This window comes from Larimichthys crocea, unplaced genomic scaffold (assembly GCF_000972845.2).
Source record: "Larimichthys crocea isolate SSNF unplaced genomic scaffold, L_crocea_2.0 scaffold269, whole genome shotgun sequence".
Taxonomy (NCBI): domain Eukaryota; kingdom Metazoa; phylum Chordata; class Actinopteri; family Sciaenidae; genus Larimichthys; species Larimichthys crocea.
Window position 1 is genome coordinate 602,214 of NW_020853550.1, and position 22,935 is coordinate 625,148.

At 42.2% G+C, this 22,935-nt stretch overlaps 1 protein-coding gene across 1 annotated transcript; it reads left to right on the forward strand.

The window, feature by feature from the left end:
- Positions 1-10,763: 10,763 nt before the first annotated feature.
- On the forward strand, positions 10,764-22,703 carry klf15 (Kruppel like factor 15). Its single transcript, XM_010747399.3, has 3 exons — positions 10,764-10,998; positions 13,275-14,742; positions 21,479-22,703. The coding sequence occupies exons 2-3, from the start codon at positions 13,499-13,501 to the stop codon at positions 21,645-21,647; spliced, it is 1,413 nt and encodes a 470-aa protein (XP_010745701.1). The 5' UTR covers positions 10,764-10,998; positions 13,275-13,498; the 3' UTR covers positions 21,648-22,703.
- Positions 22,704-22,935: the final 232 nt, after the last annotated feature.

Consider the following 22,935-nt stretch of genomic DNA (forward strand, 5'->3'; position numbering starts at 1 on the left):
TCTGCTCTGCTGACTTTTGGTTGTTTTGGGTTTTAATGCGAAACACACTCCTGAAGCCACCTGTGATGTCGGCGCGGAAAACATCTACCTACCCCACAGATAATGAATGGAGGACTAACATTGTGCAGTCACATCGTGTTGCATTTTGTTTGGTCCTAAGCTTTTAATGCCTACACGAGCTGTTCTCTAATGTCGTCATTTCAGGACATCAGTTCCCTCCAGCTGCTCCTCCGGCTCACTGCTACGTCGCAGCTTTTACTTTAATACAAACAGAGGAACTGGGCTAACTGGGTTTTGTGGTTCTCAGCACAAATTTCAGCCCCAGGTTTTTTGGTTCTGGACTTCTGAAAATAGATGATGAGGCTAATTTGCACACACTGTAGTTTCATTATTTTACCACCACTGCACCATTTACAGCATGGCTCTGCTTGATTACGACAAATTGTTCTTATTGGAAAGTTTTTTTTTTTTTTTTAAACTTTTAATGAAGTTCTTTGTTTGTCCCATCAGTGTGTTTAGAGTTTGTCTTTTCCAGGAATACCCTGAAAAAAGAATTGAGAATTAATATTGAATATTCATACATGAAACTAAGTTGATGAGTTGACAATAAAACTGTTGTTGTGTCTAGAGGGAGCCATCAAGCATTGTGCAACGGTGCATGAAAAAGGAACATCTCAATCTGAATTACAGATGACATTATCTGGAATGGCACCAGACTTTTAATACTTTGTGTCGACATGATCCAGTATTAATAGAAGACATGAAGCAAGTCTTTTTCTGGCATCAGATATAAAACAATGTGTGGAACATTGCATTTCCACAGCAGACATTCTGACTTGTCATAGCAGGAAAAGTAAAAGCACAGGTGTTATTATTGCCATTTACCGTGTAGGAAACAGAAAAAGTGGTTATAATGCTGTGGAAAATGTCTATTTCATGTTAAGAATGAGCATCTCCTGTCTGACTCTTTAATAAACTATTCCATGATGTTACTCCTTTGGTTTTGGAGATACTAGTCTATCTATCTGGAGCTTCAAGAATCAAATAGTAATAAAGGTGAAAGTGTCTGTGAGAGCCAGACATCTTAGTCAGAGTCTATTTTCTCTACATAAGATTACATTTCCTGGTTCCGAAATGCACTCAGGATTTCCACACAGCTCAGTCTTGGATGTCTGGATCACATCTTTTTATCTCTTGCTGTATCTCTGATGGACGTATTGACAGAGTGAAGAAACAGTGTTCTTTCTCTGCCTGGCTGCGCTCATCCATTCTCTCATCTGACCGCAGACAAATCTTTGGCCTGTGACAAAATGTCCAGTGTTTGCAGTTTTAGATAAGCATATGAACTTGACACTGTGCATCTGTAAATTACATCATGCAATGTATTGCAAAGACCTACTGTATCTGACAGAGGCATTGAGTCATCCATGACTTTTATTAACCTCTGTTGGTGACCGACAGAAATTGCAGCAACTCTCCAAAGTCTGTGTGAGAGACTAAAGAGTTTTTTTGTCCCATCTGTCCTCTGTCCTCCAGTATCTGGACCAACAATGACACAAAGTCATGTTTTCAATATTTTCATGTATTCTTCATGGTATTTTCAAGGTCTGCTTTGTTCCACTTACGTAACATCGCCAAAATCAGACGCATCGTGTCTCACGCGGATGCAAAAAAACTAGTCCACGCATTTGTTACTTCAAGGCTGGACTATTGTAACTCTTTGTTATCAGGCGGCTCCAATAAGTCTCTTAGGACTTTGCAGTTCATTCAGAATGCTGCTGCACGTGTTCTGACAGGAACCAAGATCAGAGATCACATCTCTCCCATTTTGGCTTCCTTGCATTGGCTACCTATTAAATCTAGAATAGAATTTTAAATTCTTCTCCTTACATACAAAGCTCTTCATGGTCAGACACCATCGTATCTAAAAGAGCTCATAATACCTTACCACCCCTCTAGAACACTGCGCTCTCAGGATGCTGGGTTCCTTGTGGTTCCTATAGTTTCCAAAAGTAGATTGGGAGCCAGAGCTTTCAGCTATCAGGCTCCTCTTCTGTGGAACAAACTACCTTTCTGGGTTCAGGAGGCAGACACGGTTATCACCTTTAAAAGTAAACTTTCCTTTTTGATAGAGCTTATAGTTAGTATGTCTCATTAATGCATGTTACCAACTAAACTTCTTCCCTGGAGTTTCTGTACTCTGTCGTCCAGCAGGTTCTCATGGATCGTGGCTGCTGCTGTGATCCTGCACGACGTCCACTACATATATTATTACTGTCATTATTGCTACCATATCTCCATTACAGTTTATAGTTAGTTGATGATTTGCTGCTGCTGTTCATCTGTGTCTCCCTCTATTTACAGTATTTATCCACCATCCCCAAAATTGAATTCAATTGAATTCTAGAGTTTGTCATTTCTTGATGAGCATAAAAAGTCATTAATGATGCCATCCTGCACTTGGGGCATGTACTAATTTTTACATCCAATGAAACACGTTCTCTCTTATGAGGCTGGTGGAATGGAGTGCTTCCTGATACAGTCTGAGTGATTCTGAGCTACAGTCATCTCTGGCCGGGCCTCACTGTTGGTTACTGTACAAAAGCACAACTTAAGAACTTTATTCAGTGATTTTGGTGAAACTGGATCAGATTTTATGCAAAAGATATCTGATAGTTTTCCCTCTGATGTCCTCCGGCTGCTCAGCTTCCTGATGGACAGATAGCTTTAGCCTAACCACTTGCTAAAGTAGCTAACTGCTAATTAACTGCTGCTAACCAAATCTTCCATTAGCAGAGAATAACATTACAACAGCAAGGAGATTAACAGACTTTCCTGAGAGAAAGAAGACGTGAACCTCTACCTGTGGTGAATTTGGTCAGTCATGTAGCAAACTGAATTGACTTGGCAGGATGCCAGAGTCCAAACCCAGCAAGAAAACCACTCTGGCGGGGTACTGTATTCCCTGCCAGACTGACCCCATCGTGTTCACTGGAAACGGTAATCAATATCCGTGAGTCCCTCCTATCTGCCTGTTTTTATAGGAAATGCATCAAAATGAGGAAGCAAGCAGCCCTCTGCTTCCTGTTTCATGGGAACTTTAAGGGGGCCAGGAGTTGACGTTACTAACATATTCACACTTTCACAGCACAGATGAGATCCAGAGGAGCTGGATTCTATTATTGTGGTGCTGCATTAATCATGACTTTGCACTGGAGCAGCATTTTTTTGTCAGGTGCACAGTTTATTTTCTCATACGCACCTGTTTGATATATGTGACAAGTTAAAGGAAAAAACGGAACAAATGAAACATAAGAATACACACAGGTGCACTGCATTGTACGCTAAAGCAATTAACATACCATCATGCATCAGACACAATACGAAGTACATTTGATGACTGTGATGCTCATGTATTAGAGCGATATCTAAGAAAAAGCAGAAGACCGACCGGGGAGTGAGAATGTCGATGCAGAACATGATGAAACTGTCAGCAAGAACAGCCGTCAGGAGAGAGAGGTTATTATAGTCAGGCTGCAGTGCATAAAGCACACATTACAAAGATGAATGCACATTTGAGAGTTCAGTGGTTCAAAAAGCATGGACACTGGTCTACAGAGATGTGGAACAAAGTGATCAGATGAGTCATCCTTTAATGGATTCCCCACAAGTGGGCCTGAATGACTGAATATCTGATGCCTACAGTCAGAGGATGCTCTGTTATGTTATGAGGGACATTTTGCTGACCTGGCTTGCGTCCAGCTGTCACTGTAGGTCAACACAAAGTTGTTCTGAGTGATCACCTTTTAATGCTTCTGTGAGCATGAAAATGATGTCACTCACATGCCATGGTCTTCATAGTCATCATATCTCAACCCAGGTGAACACTGACACACACACAACAAATAAGAAAGATCTTTTAGAAGAATGGTTCAGAGACTTGTAGGGTCAATGCCAAGCATGCCAGGAGACCGTCTTACTAGTTTCATATCTTTTGTTGATATCTACAGTTGCTATTACTGATAAAAGGGCTTGCCATAGTCTCCACATCATATTGTGCAATGCTTTGGCTGTAACCAGGCAGGAAACCAGACCATTTGATAGGTCATGACTAATTGCAGTTCCCGCTACACCTGCTGGTACTGTGTTCCACTGAGCTCCACTTACTTTAAAGGCCCTGCACACCTGGTACACCCACAGAGGAGAGTCAGACGGAACAGCTCCGGAACGGCTCCGCCATGGCAACGGAGCCGATACGTTTCAATGTTAGTCAATGTGTCAGCTCACACAGTCTCCGTCCCCTCTGCGTCATGGCTCCGGAACGACTGTGGCGTCCGGTAGCCTTCCGCAATACATAAGCAGAGCTTCTATTTTTCACGGACGCCAGAGCACAGTGCATAAATTCAGCACAGAGCAGATTGTGCAGGGAAGGAAATCGGCTACAAAATACAAAATAAAACCCCGGTTTATTTCCAAAATAAAATATTCCGTGTTCACCATGGATCGAGTTTCATTACAACACGTCATAATGGGCGGGACCAACCTGAAGTCAACAGGTGAGGGGTTTTCAGGCGTAATCATTTATGACACCTCACATCCTTTTTAGAAGGACACCAAAAAAAAAGATGCGGCGTGGAATGCCATTGCAGGAGTCAAAGAGACTACAGCCGGCAATATCACGCGATTAGGTGTGAATTTGCGAGATCTCGTGCGTTCTCGCAATACTCGTATGGCCGGCAGAGACGCACCTGAGCACATCACAAATGGATTATGTGTGAGTTGGCGGACGGCGGAGTACGCTGTCATTCCGGAGTGGAGCCGTTCTGCAGCCGTTCCGCATGCAGTGTAATTTAGGGGTAAAAGATACATTATCATATAGAGTTTGGCTGACTCTCTCATTTGCTTGTTGCTCGTTCATATTTAGTTCAAATGAACACATTTGAAACACGACAGGTGGTGCTGATATGACCAAGCCAAACCATACAACATTATTTAAAGTGATGTGGATAGATCAGAGATACTGTTATGTAATTGAATATTTTAAAAGTGAGAGCCATGTCCAGTTAGGATCAAAAGGTTTCTCTGTAACCACCTAACTCTAACTTGAGTCACTCTAGAAATTAAAAGAAGGAAGTCTGTATGTGACATCATTGATTACATTTATGAAATGGTGTCAAATCTTCTGTCGAGAGATCCCGCATGCCACATGTAGTTGGAATAAATCATCTTGCTTATTTGCATTCTCCATCAGTAACGTGGCCATCTCAGACTTGCAGCATCTCTGGAGGGAAAGAGTAACTGGATTTCAACATCTACCATCTGAACATTAGAGCCTGTACACATCCCTGGAGAGATGGAGACAGAGAGAAAGAAGTAGGGCAAAGGCACGCGACTAATCCTCGGTTCAGCAGTGCTCTCATCCATCCAGACTCAGCCTGTAATCTGTGGATCACGGAGAGCCACCCTGCAGGGGCAGTCTCATGGCTTTTGGCTCCAGCTGTTTGATGGCTGGATTAAGAGGTCAAGTGGGATCAGACAGAAATTGCTGCTCTGCCTGTCGCGCAACATGGTAGGCCTAATAACATCCAGCTACTGTAATGCATAGGTACCATGCAGAGCCTGGTCAAGCCCTTTACTTTATACTTCACTGGAGACTCTGTGAGGTCAGCGTGGTAAGGAGGCAACTGTATGAAGAGGGAATGATGGTGAGAGATGATCTGCAGTTGATTTAAAAATTCTCTTTTCTTTATATTAATAAATCAGAAAAGAATCTGATACCAACAATAATCAAACTGATTCAACAACTTTTGTGTGCGTATCACAGCCTGAAGGATCTTCCTCTGATCTTCTGCTACAGAGCTCCATTGTTGTCCAAAAGTGATTAAAAACACATTGTGTTCCTTCAGGAACACACACACACACACACACCGTAGTTTATTTTCACTCAGTTCCACACACACTGTCCTGCTGCCCCAAATACTCACTAGAGCACCAAATGTGGATTAATCCACCGCTGAAAATAGTCCTCAACAAATGAAATAATTACAGTTGTTTGTTAGAAGCTACACATACATTTGAATTTATCTCAAGACGACACATAAATTAGATCTGACAGTTCAAAAATATCTATTTGACATGTTGCAAAGACATACCATGTAGTCTGCCAAGCCCAGCTGAGGTAACCCAGCACCGTCTGTACATACAAGAAACTGAAAAATAGAGCTGAGTTTGCATAATTGCAAGCCGAGTGTAACACAGAGAGAGAAATAAACGAGCTGAGGAGAGCGAACAGATGCATTGAACCATTCCAGATTCTCATTGTGGAGGGGTGTGGTGCATCAGCTGCAGGAGAGAGAGAGAGAGAGGTGTGGGGAGGGCTCAGGTGAGCAGCAAGGAGAGATGATGAGCACACCTGTTCACTGTTAACTAATCACTCTCCCCTTTAACAGTAGCGTGCTGGACCAGACGGAGAGAGAGAGAGAGAGAGAGAGAGAGAGAGTGGAAATTGCACAAAACCACACTCATTTAATCATTACAGTCTTTATTTGCTACCTAAAAATGTTGTGTGTGTTTTATTCAAGCCCAAATGTATCAGTTTAGAGCTCCAGTTAACTGTGTTTTAAAATCTGATTCAGAGTCTTTACTCAAAGCTGCTCTAATTGACATTAAGAATAGATCAGATGACTGTGTGTAGTGTCAAACAAACTCTGAAGTTCTCCTCAGCTCTGCAGAGCATTTTAGCATTTTTCAGCTCATTGTTTTTGTTTTTTGGTTCTTTTTTTGGCAGCAGGCTGTTTTTTTTTTTTTTAGCTCTGACAAACACACTGTACACTACCTGCTCAGTAATATATAGCAACTAGCTAGCCTTTATATAGCAACTAAAGGCTAAAGTGGTGTCAAGGGTTCATTTTGTCAGTTGATGGAAATGCAAAGAAATGTTGGATCGCAAACCATCCAACAAAAACGACTACTAATCCAAAATCATCATTCCAAAATACTAAAAAAACAGCTTCAGCTTGTCAGTGGTATTTGCCAGCAGAATCCACACTAATCCACCGATCTGGAAATGTGTTTTCATGCTGTTTTGGTAAAGATCTTTGACCACACTGGCTAAATCTTTTGGTTCTTATTTGAGGCAGAAAAATGCTGGTTTAGTGTGCAAATCGTCTCAATTCAAACTGCTGAGTGAACTGTTGGTGTACGACACAGTGAATGATTGCAAACACTCTGCAAGGCTCACAGTAATTCACCAGTGCTATGTAGTCCTCTTGGCTTCAGGATTAAAATTTTATTAATCAATCAAATCATTTTTCAAAGCCCAGAGGACTGATATGCTTTCTGTAGACTTTTTTACTGAGCAGGTCTCATAAGAGGAAGCTTTTTATGAATCTCCTGGTTAATGTAACTGAATCGCTGTTTCACAGGTGAAACATGATCATAAAGATGATCTTCTCCTCAAGCTGGAGATCCTCAAGGAGCTGCAATCCTGTTCCATCATCCAACTTACCAATCTATATTCAAATGCACAGCAATTTGTGAGAAAGTGTGCTACTGTGTGAATGCTGATAGCGTCTGAGCCCTGTGGTCACTTCCCAGAGTTCCTGGACTTTCATCCTTCTGAAACAGAACCATGACTCCAGATGAAGGCTAATGCTGCCCTGTTTAAAGGCAACATGTTCACTAACTTACCATTGTGATAATAGGTCAATTTTGTGTTTAAAATATCCATCCATGCTTTTAACTCAAAAGCTACAGTGTGATACCACACTGTAAAAATACTGTTACAACTTAAAGTCCTACACTGAAAATCTAATTTAAATAAGAAGTAATAGTAGCTAAAATAACATATAGTGTGCGCTTTCAGGCACACTCAATAAGCAATAATAAAGGTAAAGTGCTCCCTCTGTTTTGCAACATTTAGCTGATGCTTTTATCCAAAGTGACTTACAATAAGTGTGCTCAACCACGAGGATATGACTGCATGATTCATGTGAGTGCATCAACTTAGAAATAAATAAATCAAATCAAATCAAATCAATTTTTTTGAGTATGAACAGTAGTGGTTTAAATATTGTCCAAGAAATGTGTGTTAATGCAACGCATCGATTCATATGTGTAAACTTTGAGTGAGTGAGGAGTGGTGAGTCTGCAACGGAAGACGTGTCTATATATATACTGCCTTATTATTACAGGCAGTATACTATACTATATAATGATGTTTAAATATATAAGTAGTACTTGTATGTATTGGTGGTGGTGTTGCTATTTTGTATAGTGTTTTTCTGTAACAATGCATCACATTTAACAAGCTGGTCATAGATTCTATTATGTCAATTTGAATCTGTTGGCACCTCCTGTGGACAAAAGTGGTGGCGTTTCCACCGCTATGTTTCATCTGTCTTAAACCAGCTGTTGTTGTTAGTGTTTATTTGACCATATCATCAGTCAACACTCTCCCTCTCTCAAACAGGAAAAGAAGAACAAAAGGTCCATCAGGACAGATGTAATCCATGTAATCACTGACAGAATCATCAGAAGAATTATAAACACGACGCTGCCTCAGTTTATTTTCTGCTCCTTCCTCCAGGCGCTAAAATGTGGCAACGTGGGGTAAAAAAAAAAGTCTGCCACCTCGTAGCCAATTATGTGGATATACCTAATTGCAGCTACTATTCCCAGAATAATAAACTCTCTCTCTCTCTCTCTCTCTCTCTCTCTGTGATGTCTCTCAGAATCTTGGAGCGACTACTTAAACAAACAGCTTGACTGATTTGCCCACATTGTTCCTGAGAGAGTGAGTTCCTCTCTGTGTGAGGAAGTGTTGATGTTGCTGTGAGGCCAGCTACTGATATCCTCTGAGTGCCTCTGACTCACAGTGACCCACACTTACCTCTGACAGGCCTCTGATAGGCCATCTGCCAGCCAGTAACTGAGCTGATATTTTATTGTAATCATGCCGGGACAGCATTATGGGCAAATAATCCTTTTCCATAGAGGTTCAAAGTTCATATTCAGTTGAATACAGTACAAAGATGAGATACTTAATGTTCAAACTGAATAAGTGATAAAGGCAACATTGATTCAGTGTTGATTTAACCACTTTGTGAAAACCTGTGTAAATAGATGCAAGAACTTTATGGATTTCACCATATACAATCCTGACCTCTGCACATAATTGAATGCAATCCAACATCGAATGCCCACGATCTTTGACCCCTGACATGCCATGCCATCCAGACAACATCTTTTTTAGGGACATCACTGTGTATTTCAACATGACGATGCCAAGACACGAGTACGGGTACTGAACTGTCCCCTATACGAAATGTGTGGCACATTATAAAGCCCAAAATATGACAACAGAGGTGGCAGACTGTTGAGCAACTGAGGTCGTATATCAAGCAAGAATTTCAAACTTCAATGGCCTCACTTCTAAAACACTCACTGAGTTTCGTTTAAAGAAAGGGTGATGCAACAGTGGTCACATTCCTTTGGAATGTGTCACACACATTCAATTGAGAATGTCTGTTAGTAGTTCTGATTAGTTAAGATTTTAATTATCTTCTCAGGAAATCTTGTTGAGATCAAGATCTGTTTACCAAGAGAGACTTAAGAATACATTTTAAACAAGATCACAACAAGAAAATGTATTCACTACAAATATCTTGTAAAATCTCTCAGAACAATCACTACCTCCAACTAACTCATTCCAGTAGTGAGTTACAAACCAGTCTGTTCCAGTTTAGAGTTGTTCTGAAGGATCTTTTCAAATGTGTTCTGGATATCAGTGATGGTCATCAACCTTTTCACTCAGCTCACAGTGGTGAGTGTGTCAGTAGTGGTGGACTGTATGAGACTGACTCTCCGATTACTAGATGACCTGCTCTACCACCTGAGCTGCACTTTAGAATGAATAGACAGTTTATTGATCCCTCAGTGGGGAAATTCTTTTTCCACTCAAGTTTTTACATATATAGACCCAAAATACAACCACACATACACAAAGGGCTCATAGACATGAGAGATGGTGAAGTCCCAGGTAGGCAGCCCAGTTAAGGATTTGATACCTCAAGGGCACTTCGGCAGTGCCCAGGAGGCGAGCTGGCACCTCTCCAGCCACCAGTCCACCTCCATACTTTGCTTTATGAAGTTTATTGAATTGAATTGAATTGAATAAAACAAAAATGTTTAGAATATGGTAACAAAATATTTTCATGTTATTACGGCAATCAAACTCATCAGGTTATAACATGATAACTTATATTGTTACAATTATTGACATACAGCTTGTATGGCATAATACCACAATAATATCTTAATATAATAAACCTTTTACATTATACTACATGTACATTTGATCCACTTTTCTTTTTCTGCAGTGTGAGCAGGCTTCCATACAAAGAATCTCTTATTTGTGGAACAATCTTGGAACAGTCTGAACAACTGATTTTAACCTGTGCAAACAAAGCAAACTTAAACTCATCTGTATAAGCAGATCTGCTTACATCAGATCTTTAAAAAAAGAAAAATATGTGGAAGTGATCTTGTGCGTTTTTTGGAAACATGACAGGTTCTTTTTGAACTCTGAATCTCTGACTGGCCCACTTCTACACCTTCTTATTTATGATGATAACACTTGACTACTCCTCTTCCTTCCTTCACCGTGGCGTCCCACATGTTGTTCCACGCAGCAGAACCTGTGAGTGACAGCACCAGACGACCCGCCTCCATCCCACCACAACCGACCAATGAGGCTGCAGAGCGGGGACGAGCCTTCAGCCAGCAGCCTCTCATTTCTCACAACCGTGTAACACACGGGCAGTCATGTGACGGTCATATAGTACAACTCAGCCAGAGCTCAGCCAGTCTGAACGCTGCTGCCGCTGCATGGCAAGTCTCAAGGGCAAAAGCTGCTCTGCCAACAGACGGATGCACCGGATAAAAACACTTCTCCCCGCGCCTTTTGCTTTGGGATTATATTTGATCTGAGTGAGCGAGGTAAGGCTGCAGGTTTGTTTTATGATGGTTTGGTTCGGGGGGTGCACGGTGCGCGTGTTGGATCCGCTCGGTGCCATATGCTGCAGCGGGCTTGACGAAAACATGTTTACGTTGAGAGCGGAGACGCGCGCCTACTCATGCGTTATGCACCGCGGCGGGGATGGCCAGAACACAGTCCCACAGTCTGACACTGTGGACTAGCGTGGGGTTCGAACTCTCTGCCGCAGTTTAACACCAGACTGTAAATTAATGAATCTAGATGAGTTTTTTTTTAATTTCTCTGCTCCATGCTGCCTGCGAAATCTGGTGGAGCAGTTAATGGTTATAATTGTAATTGTTATCATTATAACACAGATGCAAACATGAAATTGTGTTGGCTTAATACTATAAATATAAGGCCCAGTCATTATAAGAGGCGATGTCCAAGCTTCCCTCCACAAACATGTGTAATGAATCACAATGTGTCCCACACGAGGCACGCAAAACGCACCAGCCTGCATTTCAACGCGAGGAATCTGATGACTGAGTCTGAAAATCTTCTTCACTTCAGAGGCAGCGATGTGACTGATTTGCAGCTCTTTAATTGTCCCGTAAACAAGCAGGGCAGGTGATTTACGCATGCAGCGGAGGAGCGCACGCTGCTCCCGGCTGCCCCATGCGGCGTTTGCTGAAAATAATGTTGACAGTTTTTTTTCTTCCTCTGGTTGGGTTTACTCTCGGTCACTCAGACCATGCAGGGGCCCCTGGTAAGGGAGGGCGGATAGGGAAAGCAGCAGGAGGAGGAGGGGGTGTTGGCGGGGTGAGTTTGACCAACGCTCTCTGTTCCAGGAAAATAACCTATTTATGAAGCCTATAGTTGGACGGCATCAAAACAAGTGTGATCAAGTGGTACCGTACACTCTCATTGTTGTTGAGCCACATGTAGCAACTACAGCCCCCTGATCGATTAGTCATGAACTTACAGTCTGATGCTGAAATAGGCCGCCATAAGAAGTGATAAAGTTATCGAACAATAACTCTGTTATATGAAGAGAGGAACAAAAACATCTTAAACAAAAGATTAAATAAAAATGACAAAGTCTCTACTGTAGTCGTGCCATGATATAGATCTGTTTTCGATATGTGAAAAAACGAAAAATCGTTTTTCTGACAAACAGTCCAACAAAACCAAACAATATTAAAGTTACTGTTACTGTTGTTACTGGAGATATCTGAGAACTCAGAACCATCAAATCTGTGTTTGAAGAATGAATTGATCAGTCTAACCTTATTGATTGACTGCATTTTACATTTCTAATAGTTCTTCTCTCCATAATGGCAAATTTTACACAGCAAAGTAGTCTGCAGTCTATAAAACGGTGGTTTCCAGTTTGGAGAGCTTGGGACCCCCCTCAGTCTTGCTGCAGGATAAATCTGCAGGGTCATGAGATGATAAACAAGATAGGAAAGCATGAAGACACAACTCACAAAAGTAAACTTAACAAAATATTTTCAACTGAAGGTCTACTGCTGCATCTCATGTCTGTCTTCAAGGTCAAGAACGAACCTTCGAGCTCAAAATGACACATTTCTGATGAAATAGTTGCTTTTTGTATTAGTTTTGGGAGGATAGACCCTTTAGTGTTACCGCAACTGACATCTGTGTTATGAGTGCAGTTTACAGTCTACTGTTTAAATGACTCTATAACACAGTATTTCACTGTGCTGTGTAACTGATATTGTGATTTGAAAGCTTTTAAATGACACAGCTGCATTCAGTGATTAACTTGCAAGCCTGAAAAGCTGCTGCAGCATTGTATGCAATAGATGTCACGTGTACAGAACAAATCAACAAAAACATACTGTACAATTACAATGACTGACAAAATGATTACAGTAGCAGTGGAACCTGTGATAGAGATAGAGAGACACAGATGCACAGCAGCAGCAAATCATTATCTAACTATAAACTGTAATGGAGATATGGTAACAATAATGACAGTAGTAGTATATGTAGTGGACGTCATGCAGGACCACAGCAGCAGCCACGATCCATGAGAACCTGAGATTGTGTGTGTGTGTGTGTGTGTGTGTGTGTGTGTGTGTGTGTGTGTGTGTGTGTGTTGTGTGTGTGTGTGTGTGTGTGTGAGTTTTCATATAGGCTGACACATGGGTTGAAAGATATGGCACATTTTAGTCTGACCTTAAAGGCCAACAGTTCTTTTGATTTTGAGCAGTAGGCAAATGTGGGATTAAGATTAACAGACTTCTGACTATCTCTGTTTATTTCTATTCAGACATACTGTATCCTGGCTGGAGTCCTTGGATTGTGAGAGTATTTCCCCGACTTTCTCCACCCCGAGAGAGCACACCAGGTGTTGGATGGTGGGAAGTGTGGCCTTGGTGACCTGGGTTTGTTTGGCCTAACTTTCCCAGCAGCACAAGGAATAATTCTCTCACAAATCATCGGAAACACAGACTCTGAGTCCAACAAGAGACAGCAGTTTGGCAGTATCCAGGGATGGTAGATAACTCCCCAGTTAGCGAGGGGACTTTTCTTCTTTACAGTGGCTCTCCACAGGCCTATCAGCTATCAGACATGGTGACAGATCTGGGCTCCTACCAAGTGATGCCGTCACCTTTTTCGGAGGATGACCTGAGCGAGTCATCCAGCCCTCGCTCCTGTTCCAGCCCAGACTCCCAGGTGCTCAGCTCCAGCTATGGCAGCAACTCCAGTGTTGAGAGCCAGGACAGCATCCTGGATCACCTGCTGTCCCAGGCCTCTTTAGGAAGTGCCAGTGTAGTGCAGACAGGATCCGTGACACCTATACCATTGTCCACTTTTCACTGGGACTCACGGAAAGATGAGCTCTCCAAACGTGAGCCCATAAAGGAGGAGAATTTTGACTTCCTCACCTGGTCCAATGTGGAGACAGAGGAACAACTTGGAGGGTGTTTCCAGCCCACGCTGGAAGAGATCGAAGAATTCCTGGAGGAAAATATGGAGGTGGTAACAATGAAGCAGGAGATCCGAGAAAGTTGCCCTGGGTTGGGAGTGGGACTGGAGGAGGCTCTTGGTCTAGAAGTTGGTCTGGAGTGGTGCAGAGAGGCCTCCCCTGAGCCTAAGCTGGAGCATGAGGCTAAGTATTCAGACCAAACTGTCCCCACTTCCAGCACTGCTGGCCTAGCCACTGCTGCCTCCAGTGAGACCAAATCAGTTAACCCCACAAATGAGTCCAGCACAGAGGCCAAGAAAGCATCAGGCAACAAAGCTTCATTAGCAGACAGTGGCACAAACAGTAGTGGGATGCCGGTCATCCTACAGATTCAGCCCCTTCAGATCAAGCAGGAGCCTGCAGTAGCACCTCTTACGCCAGTGCCCCAGCCCCCACAGCCTGCCCCAGCTTCAGACATCAAAATTGCACAGCTACTGGTCAACATCCAAGGTCAGACCTTTGCCCTGGTACCCCACGTCCTGCCCTCCCCCAACCTTAATGTCTCTTCCAAGTTTGTGCGCATTGCTCCTGTCCCTATTGCAGCCAAGCCTCTGGGGATCGGGGGTAACTCAGCCAGCCAGGGGTCAGGGATTCTCGTTGGAGGTCAAAAGTTCCAGAAGAACCCGGTGGCGGATCTTATCAAAATGCACAAATGCACATTTCCTGGCTGCACCAAGATGTACACCAAGAGCAGCCACCTGAAGGCTCACCTGAGGAGGCACACGGGGGAAAAGCCTTTCGCCTGCAACTGGCAGGGCTGTGGATGGAGGTGGGTACTGGTGAAGGAAGTGTGAACTGATGTGGCTCTGTGTTTATGTCTTTGTTACTTTAGTAGATTAGACTCTGCGATTGACTCATATTTATGACTGGTTATATAAAGGCTGTTTAAAGGTTTGTTTTTGACTGAGCAATAGCAGCAGACTCTAGCATGCGTATGCATGATTTTGAAGGGCTTAACCCCCCATTTGGTAGTGTGGCCTGTTTGCCGGAATCAGCAGTAATTATTTGTCAGTGTGGCATATCCGTATGTGTCAGGTGGCTCAAAGGAACCGAGTGTGGTGCAGATTTTAATTGACACTTTAACTGACCTGCTGCTTTAAGGGTCATCTATTAGGACTAGTGAGGGTAATTAGAGGGTCTCAAGAAGCAGACCCCCCACACCCTCCCAAAGCTCCAAGCAACTCAAAAAAATGAGAGAAGCAGCCCTACAACATAAATGTCATTATGTGTGATAGGGTTTATTACCATGGAGGCAAAGCTTTACTGGGATTCTGTTTGTGGAATGTCAGCAGTATGCTTCAGTGACATGATGGGGCGCTCACAGTTATTCAAGGAAAACAGCAGAGGAAGAACAACCAGACTGTTTTCTTTTCACTAAGCCCTGCAGCTGAAGAGCTCTTAATGGCTGTCATGCAGCCTCCCAAGTGTTAATTGGGATGATGTGAGGTGGTGGCAATACAGACGAGTTTGCTTGCACAATCACACTTCATGTCAGGCAGTGAGATATCTGGGATGTGTAAGAATAGCTGGGGTGCCTTTTTTTTTTTTTTTTTTTTTTTTTTTTTTTATAACGCTGGGGTGCCTTTTTTTTTTGAGCATGTGGGCTGCAGTCACATGGGCACAACATGGGCACCTCCTGTTGAGACTGAACAGCTGTGCAGTTGCTGGGGCAGTATGTGTGTGCGTGTGCGTGTGTGTGTGTGTGTGCGTATTTGTGTATGCTAAGTATAACGCACCAAGATCTAATTTGGAACCTGCTGTGTGTAATGGAGAGAGAGAGAGACCTTGGATGTCTTCATCAGTGAGGCAATTTCTTTGCTCGTTAAAGTAGAGCATCTTTTTACATTCTTCAGTCTGAAAGTGTGTGTGTGTGTGTGTATGTGTGTGTGTTTATGTGTGTGTGATTGAGTGTGACTTAACGCCCACAGTTGCCAGAGTGGAGCTGGCTGTTTTCCTGAGGACATCAGGTCAGCCAGTGAGACCTACTCAAAGTGGTAAAATGAGTGCAGCATTTGACTCCTCAGTCGTCAGCCATGCTCTCTTTAGCTGCTGGTTCTCAACTGGTGGCTCCAGGAAAGAAGGTCATCAAAAACAACTGAAAGTCAACTTTGTCAAGAAAAACAAACTAATGTGAATTAATAGCCCTATAAACACTTTTATATACTGTTTTCTGCTGCACAGTAGGGATGCACAGCTAATAGTGGAATGAAGCCAAAGATGACACTGTAAAAACCTTGTGACCAGTTCACTTCCATGTTAGATCAATTCAGCAACTATGGTGAGAGTGTTGTGTTCCTAATTGTCACTTAATACTGAATTTGATACAGCTATGATGTGCGCCTCTGACTAACCTTCCTCAGCTGCAGCTTGTTGTAGCATTTAGTGATGCTGAAACATGATTAACAGGAGAATTTAGACATTTATATTTGATGAAAATGACTTCTAGAATCAGCGGCACAACAGCACTGCCCATCTGTGCTTGCTGTTGCACTTGATTAAGTTAAATTGAATAAAGTTAGCTTGTATGTAAACCATAATTTAATGAATAAAGATTGATGATTGTTATAGGTTTAATTTGTGTTCATTGAGGTGGCATTGTATGAGGTATTTATCTATAGCAAGTATATTACCTAGAGTAGACAGAAAACATCAAACTGGAGGATCAGCACAGACACAAGCAATACACTACTGTGGAAGGGGCAGCAACAAACAAAAAACTTCACATAACAAACCTAAAAAAATTAATATGAAAAATGAAGTGTATGCTATATTTAGAATATTTTCTCTTTTTGACAGAAAGCTGAAGTCTATCAATCTCCACCTCAATTCCACCAGACTCCCTTCACAAAAACAATAATTGCAGCAACTTACATTATGATATCTAACGAATGTTAGATTCATCAGCATCAATAACAACTCTGAATAACAATTCTCATGTTCTGTGAGGAAAAAATACTGTTGTCAGTGAAGTCTGGTGGCTATGAAGCATCGATCAATATAAACACTTTTTTAGGTGGCTCAGATATGTTTTGTTGCTGCCCACAGCTGGACATTGCTTAGCTTTAGTGCTGGTACCACATACAAACCCACTTCAATAAATTCTAATTAACCCTTTAATACTAGACAATTGAGGAACCTCTGATTGAGACACACTCCACACACACACAGTAGCAGGACTTCCATTTACATGTGCTCTAACACATTCCCAACCAGTGAGCTGTTATGTAATCTGGTTTCTACCTGCCACGGCTTGCAGGGATCAGTCTTGGAGGAGTCTCCAAACATTCAGTGATTCATAAACCTTCCTTTTACGTGCAGGTCCTGAGTGATCAATAATATCTCCCAAAAGCTTTGTAGATTGTAACAATCTGGCAACCTGCCACCATCATGTACTGTACTTGAAATGCTGTGTGTGTCCTAATACAAGAGGGAGCTGCAGAAATTTGTGCAGTAGTAATCCAGGCTGTGTGTTCCAACTAACAAAGGGCTCTTGTCTGTACACAAAAGGCAGGATGTAGTTTGGATGGAAGTGTGTGTGAGAACCACTGTGTGTGTGTGTGTGTGTGTGTGTGTGTGTGTGTGTGTGTGTGTGTGTGTGTGTGTGTGTGTGTGTGTGTGTGTGTGTATCTGTGTGTAGCCCACTGTATGTGAAGGGGTAAATGAGGGGGCCGACCAAAGGAGAAAAAAAAAAGTTGGTCAAATGGGAAAGAAGCAACTGAAGCGAGAAGAAGAGAGTAAGTGAGATTTATAAAAAAAGAAAAGACAGGAGAAAAAGTGCTCTTGGTGGTGGTGGTATTGGGGGGAGAGAGGCAGACAGAGGGGGAGAAAAGGCCTGTTTCAGTTTTGCCACAATCATTTGAAGGGAGAAGCAGTGAGGAAGTGGAGCGAACAAAGACAAAGTGTTGAATAGTTACCATGACTGTGGGCTAGGAACGTCCAGGCTGCCACGCTGCATGAAAGGGAAGAGAGGGATCAGTCAAGGTTCCTCATAGACTGGGAGGAACGGGGAGGGTGGAAAGATGCACTGACTGTGCTACTGTATATTCAAATGTAACGATGTCACTCCAGAAACAAACGCAAAGACGAGATAATACTGTGAGAACACAGACACTGTAGATCAGATTATATATCAGATATATGAGAGGCTATCAGGACATTTGCATCAACCATCTACAGAGCCTGTTAGCAGCCACTGGTTTATGTTATGTGGCATAAACTTTAAAAATCAACTTAGCACAACCATGATTTAACCCAATTAGCTGTGTGACCCTATTAACCCCATCCCAAACACATTTATTTTGGAATGTGCACTATGTGTGCAGTATGAACTAATATAATTAAAATCTTAGAGTTGCTTTTGACACAGGGTCCCAGTGCAAATGAGCAAAAACCAAGTGAAACCTGGAGCTTGTGGGGCTCCTGTGGGTTTGAGGCTGCAGGGTACTTAACTATTTTTTCCTCATTGCTCATTCTTTTCTTTTTCTTTTTTTTTCATGAAGTGATTTAGACTTCTAAAGCTCCATGTGATAGCTTTATAGCAAACAAAGAAAGATGCTCAGGTTCAAGAATGCAGCCCAGGTTTTGAGAGTTTTTGCTGTGCAGATCATACAAAGAGAACTGGAGGGGTAAGACCACTGTCTTCTTCCATTTATGTGCATTATGTAAAGTTAGCATTATCACCATAGGTTTACACAAGGTTTGTCAGAAGTAATATAAAACTTGAGGACTAGTTGCTTTCTCACATCCTGTAGGAATCTACTTGAAGCTGTAGAGCTTATAGAGTTAACAGTCTCCTCTCATGTACTGATCCTATGGGAAAGGGTAGATCATCCCAGCTAGCTGAAAACAATGGTGTCATGCCTTTTGTCAGTCTCACTAAAAACCTACAACAAGTTGAGAGACTTAAATTGATCATTTGAATCTTTGCCTACAATGATTGAGCAAAGTTTGTGCTTCAGTGTTTCCATTCACTCCAACTTAAAAAGAGAGCTAAATGTCCAGCTGTCTAGTACAATCGATGTCTCTGCTGCATATTTTTGCTTCACAGTGCTTATGATATCCTCGAGCCCAGGCTGTGTTACTCAGCTCTTACAGGCTCACTGTTGGAGGAATGAAGCTGGTGACTCCCTGGGGGGGTTTCTGGGAGTAATGTGCCCACACACGAGGGGAATCCTTAACTAGAAGAGGGAAACGTACATACACTCATAGTGGATGCAGTGCAACCCTCTCTTTCAAGTTCAGAAGAAGAGGTCTGGACAGGACTGCTTTTCATTCCTGTCTGCTTCTACGGTCCAGTCCAACTCTGGAAAGTCAGTCTTTTGGAGACATTTCTGAGGTTTTTTTCTTAATGAGACGAAACGTTGATTTGGTAATTCAACTGTTTAACTCAAGAACACCTTCAGCTAACAGGAAATGAAAATAAAGCTCTGTAAAAGAAAGAAAAGTGCTTCAAATTGATTCACTTGGGACTCAGAGTGGATGAAATAAATCCCGCCTGTTTCTCTGATAGATTTCACATAGCAACAGATCCAAACCAGATGGTGGAACATCAGACTTCAGAGTGGCAGTGATAGTGTTACCGTTTACAGACTGAGACCATCTCTACAAACTATGTAAAACAGTTTGTAGATCAGATTTGGATCCACACCATTTACTGGAAGACATTGCATTATATAAAACATGTGTTTAAGCCATTAGCCTCTTTTATTTTCATGTCTGAAATTTCATCCTACATCCACCCTGTGATGATTATGCTGACTGCCCTCTCCACATTACAGTAAATATATCCTGCGCATGCAATGGTCCCCACGAGTTCCCAGTCCTCTTCAGTCCCCAGGTTAGAAGATGTAACTGGACAGATAGTCAAAACCTCAGTCAGACAACTGTTCCATGTACCCAGGTTACTGTGCAGACTGGATCTGCTTGTTTCTGCTTGTTCTGCTTAGGTAGGTGTTTGGGTGGTACTAGGATGTTTTTATTGGCAGTGTATAAACTGCTGTCAGATGTTGCAACTGTTGTAACTTAATCATGCCTATTATAGCAGCAGCATTACTTTAGGTCTTAGCTGTAAGCTTGTTGTATCTACATATGACAGAGAGTACAACAGATTTTTACTGCAGCTCTTTATGTGTTGCTGCTTAATTACAGGGTGCAATCGATTTATCATCTTGTCAGGTCAGCAGTGCAACATCTGGGACGCAGAGCCTGGCTGGGGACAGTCAATTCCTAGTTCTCAAAAAAGAGAACTAGGTTGCTGGGAAGAAGCCCCAGAGCTGTCATTCATTTGGCTCCAGCCAAGTAGCGTACGCCTCGCATGCTAACCCCACTGCAATGTTTTGCTTGTCCAAATGAGTTACAGGCAAACGAGCTGTAGCATCAACATGTGAAGCATTCTTGCTTGTGACGGATAATTATGCTGTGGGACTCGGTGAGAAAAATTCTGGCCTTGACCGCTGTTATGTGCATGCTGGGAAAAAAAGGGAATTGCCAGAACAAAAAGACAATATAACAGTGCAGGGGCAGTGGGAAGAGTTTCAAGGTTTTTTTCTTTTCAACTGTATCATAGAGGCACTTAGCCTCTATGAAATATCATTAGAACACATGTTGCTCTAAAGATAAATACTTTTTTCAAATCCATTGTCATTGTTTGTTCTGAGGAGCCAAGACAAATAGTTTCCTCATGGACAGAACAGGTTCTGGATGTGTTATGCAACTGCTTTAACACAAATGGAGTTTGATCATCTTTGCCAAACCACACACACCTGAGACAGACTACTAAATTAGGATCATTCACTTTGTGTAGGGGCGGGATAGAGTCATTGTTTTACAAGTGACAAGCAAGTTCTAAACTTGTGTGTCGAATGTGCCAAGCAAGTCGAATTGCATTTGAAATGTTTTCACATTTAGAGTTAATACAGTAAAATGACATAAATAATGTTTGAAGTGTTTGTTTTTATGGCTTTTTAAATATATTTCAGGACAAAAGCCAAATGATCAGGAGTGAGTTGAGGTTCAGTCACAGTCAATTCAGCCTGAATCTACTTTTGGTTTGCTTATTGAATCAGTGTGTCTTCAGCTTTCTGTAACTAAAAGCCAAATGTTTAGATACTGTAGATCTGTGTGGTCTGTCAAACACTACAGTTTACACTTCTGCTTATGTGAGTGTCTAAATGTGATGTGTGCCTCCGGCTTGTGCAATGTGGTTGACTGCTGTCAGATAAAAAAGCACATCTGTTGTCAAGAAAAGCAAGTTGAGTCACATTTTATCTTATTTAATTTTAATCTTTGGGTTTAGGAAAGATATCAAGTCATTCCAAGTCAAACATGAAGTCACGAGTCATTACGGTTAAGTCCAGTTGCAACTTTTGTCAAGTTGAGTCTAAGGTCATCAGATTTGTGACTCGAGTCAGACTTTGCCAAGTCACGTGACGTGAGTCCACACCTGACTCTGACTTTCTCCTCATTGTCTTTGCCAAATGAAAAACATCTCTTATTCTTCCCTTCAGGTTTTCCCGGTCAGACGAATTGTCTCGACACCGGCGGTCCCACTCAGGTGTCAAGCCATACCAGTGTCCAGTGTGTGAGAAGAAATTCGCCCGCAGTGACCACCTCTCAAAACACATCAAAGTCCACCGTTTTCCACGAAACAGCCGGACAGTTCGCTCGGCAAACTGACGCCCCCGCTAGGATCACTGGGATCACTGATCATCTTGCATACAGACTTAGGCCATGGCAAGGTGTGAGCGTGAACGTATGGGTGTGCGTACAAATGTTTGCGCCTTCATCAAGTCAATTTGAGTTTGTGAGTGGAGGCACGCCTTGCTTTTTGTTTCAGCAGTCTGTGATTGTTCTAATTTATTGTACAAAAGTGAAGCAACGCGGTTACCATCCTGTAATCAGCTGAAGGTTGTTGTTGCTGTTGGTGCTTTGGTATGTTGTACTCCTTATATTTTTTCTGTCCTTATCGCCTGCTTAAGCAGAAGATAAGATAAGCTTATTTTCATTCAGTCTGGATTATGGGATAGCTTTGGTAATAGCCTTGCGTGTCCATTCTACCTGGATAAAAACAACTGCCTTTTATCTTCCTGAAAGCTGCCAATGTCTTGGACATTCCTCATCTTATGCAATGTTCAGGAAGTCAGACTGAAGTTCATTCGGATCCTCGTAAGATATTACCGGGTCTTCCTGGGGTCCACAAAGGTTTCTGCTGTGGGGTTTTTGTTGCCTTGCACCACAGTCTATTGACAGTACAGTTGGAGGACCTTTATTATTCAACTTTGTGTTGATGCACCTGTCAGAATATGTGGACATGAACTACTGATTGCATAAGGGAAATCTCATGATAAGCTACCGGGACTCACATTTTTACAGCAACTTAGAGAACCTGCTGAGACACACGGAGGAGGAGAATGACAGAGCAACACAAGAAATGCAAAAGTGAAACACAACTAAAGGTTAAGTGCACAGTGATTGTTAAATCAGCCTTCTGATCAGTGTTAAATGATCTTTGTTCATTGTTTAAGCAAAATCATGTGTAGCTACTTGCTGGTCTTCTATTTGTCTCGCTTTTTGGCCTTACTGTACCACAAAATCCTTACTGGAGACCCAAACGGTTTTGGGGAATCAGGCTTTTCAAATGATCCATGATGGGATGTAAAGTGGCTGTTCAAAAGGTGTCATATATGGTCCATGTCAGTCAGTGCATAGCCACGGAACTGAATGTCTGTCTGCTATAATTATTTGTTATTTTGCTGACGACTTGACACAAAATCTGCCTCAACTCTACTTTATCTGTTACTGGAGACACCCTGACAGCTTTTGACCTCAGCCGGCAGTCATGTTTCATTGAGGCGACATCAATGGACACACTAAACACCATGGTGCTGAACTACAAGGAGGATGAGCTTCTGGAAAATGTAGTCACGACATCTCTTTTGAGGCCATGACATACTTTGGAATTCCC

Bases quoted from the DNA above. Each gene is read 5' to 3' on its own strand.
- klf15 (XM_010747399.3), top strand. From the start codon at position 13,499: ATGGTAGATAACTCCCCAGTTAGCGAGGGGACTTTTCTTCTTTACAGT. The intron at 14,743-21,478 runs GTGGGTACTGGT...TCTTCCCTTCAG, and splicing joins TGGCAGGGCTGTGGATGGAG to GTTTTCCCGGTCAGACGAAT.